Source organism: Sarcophilus harrisii, chromosome 6 (assembly GCF_902635505.1).
Source record: "Sarcophilus harrisii chromosome 6, mSarHar1.11, whole genome shotgun sequence".
NCBI lineage: Eukaryota > Metazoa > Chordata > Mammalia > Dasyuromorphia > Dasyuridae > Sarcophilus > Sarcophilus harrisii.
The window spans coordinates 236,625,300-236,630,505 of NC_045431.1; the positions used below are offsets into that span (position 1 = coordinate 236,625,300).

Consider the following 5,206-nt stretch of genomic DNA (forward strand, 5'->3'; position numbering starts at 1 on the left):
CACCTGGTATGGATGTATTTATAAGAGAATTTTATCCAACATTCAAAATTAACTAATTTTAATATTAAATAAATTGGAGCAATAGACAAAGTGGGGATTTTACCAACCTATTAAGAAATAAATACAATTTGGATATCAAACCCACAAAGGATAAAAAAAGGAAGAAAAATATAGACTAATTTTACTAATGAATATAGAGACAAAAATACTAAATAAAATATTGGCTAAAAATGATAACACTATATTACAAAGCTTATACTTTATGACCAAGTGGGTTTTATATTAGAAACACAGGGAGGATGTTTTAATCTGAAGAATATCAACATAATAGATTATAAAAATAATAAAAGTTTAAAATTATCATGTGATCACCCAATTCTCTCTGTAGATGACATAAAATATGGGATTTGAAAGGATTGAGAAAGGAATAAGGTCATTATCGCTGGAGTAATCAAAAGGAGGAGACCCTCTCTGGGAGGAGGAGGAAGCATGGCGGTGGGTGGGAGTAGGGGCGCGGGTTGCAGCGGGCCCTGCTCGGCTCCTGCACACGTCCTCCCCGGGATGAGGAGGGGAGCACTGAGTGCCCGCAGCTGGGCGCAGTTGCTGCAGGACCAGGAGGAAATCCGGCCGGATCGCAACACCCTGGGCCCCAACTCCCCGGAGGAGGAGAAGTGGAGAGCCGGGGGGCCCGCGCCCCAGGCGCCAGAGAGATTTTAAACTAAAAAACTAGTCCCTAGAAGGGGGAAAAAAAGGAAGGCGGGAACAAGTCCTTGTGCTCCAAGCGCAGGATTAGTCGGGACTTGAATTTGCAAGAGAAAGAAGAGGAAGATCGCTCCCCCCCCCCCATGTCCCTGCGCCCCAAAAGCGCTACCAGCGGGGCCGGTAAAGTTCAGTTGCTCCACCTGGGAACGGCCAAATAGGACGGGCAGTAATTCACGGCGGGAGGGAGGCAGTGCCGGGGCAGGAGCAGCACTAGAGGGGACGGCAGAGTGCGCGAGCAGGAGAAGCGCGTTCTGGGGACCAGGCCCGCGGGCGGGTAGCGGCTGCCCGGGTCAGATACTCGGCTGGAGGGGAGGACAAGGAAACGTTGCGCACTGTTCCGCCCTAACGCTGGAGGTAAAGTCCCGGCTGTCGCCTCCGGCTCCCCAAGCAAGGAGGTGTGGGGAGAGAAGCTCGTGCGAGGGCCCAGCGCCCACCCCGGGCCGGGACGCTGCCATCTGCGCCGGAGCCCGGCGCCCACGGACCGTGCCCACTGCCCGGAGCAGCCCTGCGGCCCCTCCAGCCGCGTCCTCTGGGAAAGAGGCTGGAGAAAAAGAAAGAAGGAGGAGGCTGGAGATTGGAATATGGTTCGGCAGCTGCTCAGAATGAAGAAGCGAATTAAAGGACAACTACTGGACTAGAAGGCGGGGGGGGAGAGCAAGTAAAGTGAGTCCCGCGGGGGAATGTGCGGCAGATGGCGGGATTCAAAGGCTTGAAGATCTAGAAAGAAAATAGGAGAAATGAAGATTAGTTAGAAGCAAAACCTCTCCCTTTACAAAGGATCCGGGTGACTCCCGCCCTCGGGAAAAAGCTGGGAAAAGGGGATGGTGATTTTGAACCAATGTTGGCAATTATGAACAACATTTTTACTGTTAATGGTTCTATCCTGAAACCCAGCAGCTGATTCGGGACCTGGAAGAGAAAATCCTGGAAGTTAAGAAGAGATTAATGTTTTAAAAAGCTGGGGAAGAAAAGCGAAGGCTCAGAATAAAAGCGAAAAAAAAAAGTGAATTAAGCCTCCTGAGCAATAGTCCCTTGCTAATTAAAACGAAGGAAAACCTACAAAAGGAAGTAGACACAACTATCATGTTTCTCAGTTAAGTCTTGAGATGATGATACCATGAAAGAATATAGTCAGCGAATATGGAACAAGACAAAGACCATAACTCCCAAGCTTTACTACCCCCCCCCCCCCAAATCAATCGGAATCCCAAATCTTCCACATTGTGATGGCGTTTCCTAGACTTCTCCTGCAGGATATTGGTGACAGCAAACAGGAGGAGACAAAGGATGATCCCAGCACTTGCCAAACAATTGTCTATCCTCTGTGGTGAAATGGCAAAGAAACAGTCACCCTTTTATCTGCAGTCTCTTCTGCTGCCGGCTTTGATACCAGTCTTGCTTTGGACCAAGACCTACCATATCTTCCAGGGCCCACCAACTGGGCTGTTCTTTGTGAGACCAATGAGGCCATAAAATCTTTACCCCTACAAAAACCTCTGTTAAGGGGCTTCTCTTATGGGAATGGTAAGGATTCTCCTTTACCTTCATTGGGACATTCAGGATTGCCAGTCAGCGAAGGATCTCCTTTCCATAATTACTCAGAACTTTCAGTTGTTATTAGAGGGCAAAGTTCCTTCCAACAGCTTCACCTTCATGATTCCCCACACCTCTTTCTGGGAAGTCCAAACTTTCACAGGGGAAAAGAAATCAGCCAATGGTCATTTATCTGGGATGTATGGAGCTCCTAATTGGGACAAAGACCTTGAGAGCCAGGCAACTCTAAGAAATTGATGAAATGAGTCCACTAGAACTATTTCTAAAGCAGTCTATTATAAAGTGCACTTGGAGGAACTGAGCACTAGGTATAAATTCAAAGGAGCCTTTAATACCTGGCCAGACAACTCTTAATGATTCTGCTCCAGGACTCCCTTCCTTGCTTCCACCCCAAGGTGGGGCTGAGAACAGAAACTTGAGTGAATTAAAAAAGCAGTTTGTGTGTGTGTGGGGTATATGAGTCTGTATTTTGTGTTCTGTGTTTCTCTTAGCTGAATTACAAAGGAAAAGATTTGGCTATTTGGGAGTAAAAAAAAAAAAAAGAACAAAGAAATCAAATGGAGGCTCAAAGATTTCTTACAAGATATTTCACAGGAAATTGTTGTTCTGTGTATATGTATGTGTGCTTCTTCTTCCTCTCCAGGACAGGAACAGTGGCCATTTATTGTGAAGTCTTCCTCTGGGCTGTTGACACATGAACTGAGGTCCCTAAATAAGGAACCTCCAGCAAATTATGATGCTCCAAAGTCTGGAATTAGATCTGAATTCCAATCCAGTCTCATATGCTTCCTGTTTTTGGGAGCCTGAGCAAGTCATTGAAACTCTGCCTGCCTCTGTTTCCTCAAGTGTAAAATGGATGTGTGGAGAACACATCCCTCCCACGTGTATTGTGAGGAGTAAATGGGATTTTTTTTTTTCTTCATTGAGACAATTGAGGTTAAGTGACTTGCCCTGAGTCACACAGCTAGGAAGTGTTAAGGGTCTCAGACCATATTTGAACTCAGCTCCTCCTGACTTCAGGGCTGCTGCTCTAACCAGTGTGCCACCTATCAGCCCCTAAATGAGATGTTTTGAAGGGCTTAGTACAGTTCCTGATATGGTCTTCTTGTTCAGTCATATGGCCCTAACTGGGGTTTTCTGGACAAAGATACTGGAGAGCATTGGCATTTCTTTTGATAGTTCATTTTACAGATGAGGAAACTGAGGCAGAGTTGAGTGACTTGTGCAGGGTTATACAACTGTGTTCTTAGACTAGATGTGACTTCAATTCTTCCCATTCCAGGCCTTGGAGTTCTGTCCTTTTTGGATATCTACCTGCCTGGTATACAACAGGTACCAAATAAATGTTCGTTGCCTAGAGTTCACATCTTAGGTATCCACATTAATAATGGCAGGGGAATCCTGATTTTCCTCCCAAGGAGGGGGGAGCTGCTACTGGGCCTGGGGTAGGGAGCTCCTTTCAAGGGCTCCTGTATCTGAACATCTTCTTAGGCTGAGTGTAGTCTCTCCGCTGGTGGTGTGGGGGGTGTTTGTTGTCTCATCTCCTAACTCCTGCTCATCCCCAAGGGCCCTCTGGAGCACCTCCCTGAGAGGCTCCCTCCTCCTATTCCCTAGTCTGCCCACGAAGAAGTAAATGAGGGGGTTCACACTGCTGTTCACACAGGCCAGGGGCTCATAGAACCAATAAGGCATGAATTTTATGGCAGAGTAAAAATATATGAAATCCCCGATCCCCAAGGGCAGGCCGCAGAGCAGGAACACGAGGACCGTGAGCAGGACCAGGAGGTAGAGCCTGGGGGGCCGCCGGCGCCGGGAGCTGCACTGGACCCTCAGCAGCAGAGTCAGGCTGGACACGCACATGATGCAGGTGAGGAGGAGGAGCCACGCACCCGCAATGATCGGGAAGATGAAAAAGTGATCATAAGAGAAAAAAGAAAGAACAAAAGTTAGTAGCCAGGACACCCCGGGCAGAGCCCAGAGCCAGGCGCAGACCGCGGCCGATGTGTGCTTGGGGCGGCGACATCGGTACCAGATGGGGAAGAGCGCGGAGAGACAGCGCTCGGTGCTGATCGCGGTCAGGAGGCTCATTCCTGCAATGTAGAATATGTGTCTGAGGAAGAGCAGCATTGTCCAAGTTAAATAATAAAAAATATTAACAAAATCATCTACATAGATCAGCAAGGAGCTACAAAGGAAGAGGGCGTCGGCCGCCGCCAGGTTGAGGATGTAGACGGAGAAGTAATTCCTCCGGATGCGGAAGCCCAGGAGCCACAGGACGGCGCCGTTCCGGACCAGCCCGAGCGGGGCAATGAGCAGAGAGAGGATGTCCGGCCAGTTAAGGCTTCCAGATGAACTACCACTTTTCCTAATCTGCGTTGAATTGTCAGAACCATATCCTGGATATTCAGGTGTGGGGGACACCGTCATGTTGGGTGGTCCGCGCTCCATGAAGCCCTGCTCCTCTCAGACACCCTGGGGACACAGAGACAGAGAAGGACATCAGGGAGTTTCCCAGACATTTATACTTATCTCTCCCTTCAAGGCTCCTCTTCCTCACTGCCTATTTCTAGGATGCCCCTAGAGGGCACCACAGTAGATAGAGGTATGAGTCTGGGGAAAAAATTAATTACAAACTTGTCTTGGAAACTAATTAGTGAGAAAAATCACTATTTCACGGATATTAATAACTACTTATTCACTTAAGGTTAAGGCTTTCTTTTCCTATTTTCTCCTCTAGAAACCAGTCCCTTGTAGTTTATTCCTCTGTCTCTGGACATTGCTGATGCATGAATTTGCTCAAATTCTTGAGGTACATGATTTTTCATCACTAAAGAGAAGCTTATGTAGGTATTATTACCCGATCATTGCTCATGGTTCATTGGCTGGGGAG

At 47.7% G+C, this 5,206-nt stretch overlaps 1 protein-coding gene and 1 pseudogene across 1 annotated transcript; one reads left to right on the forward strand and one right to left on the reverse strand.

Annotated features, from left to right (window-relative positions):
- The first annotated feature begins 489 nt into the window (after window positions 1-489).
- Window positions 490-3,235, forward strand: LOC111721535 (annotated as a pseudogene).
- A 72-nt stretch (window positions 3,236-3,307) lies between these two features.
- LOC100916413 (mas-related G-protein coupled receptor member A-like) lies at window positions 3,308-4,822 on the reverse strand. The gene has a single exon (XM_003774434.4). The coding sequence runs from the start codon at window positions 4,762-4,764 to the stop codon at window positions 3,748-3,750; it is 1,017 nt and encodes a 338-aa protein (XP_003774482.4). The 5' UTR covers window positions 4,765-4,822; the 3' UTR covers window positions 3,308-3,747.
- Window positions 4,823-5,206: the final 384 nt, after the last annotated feature.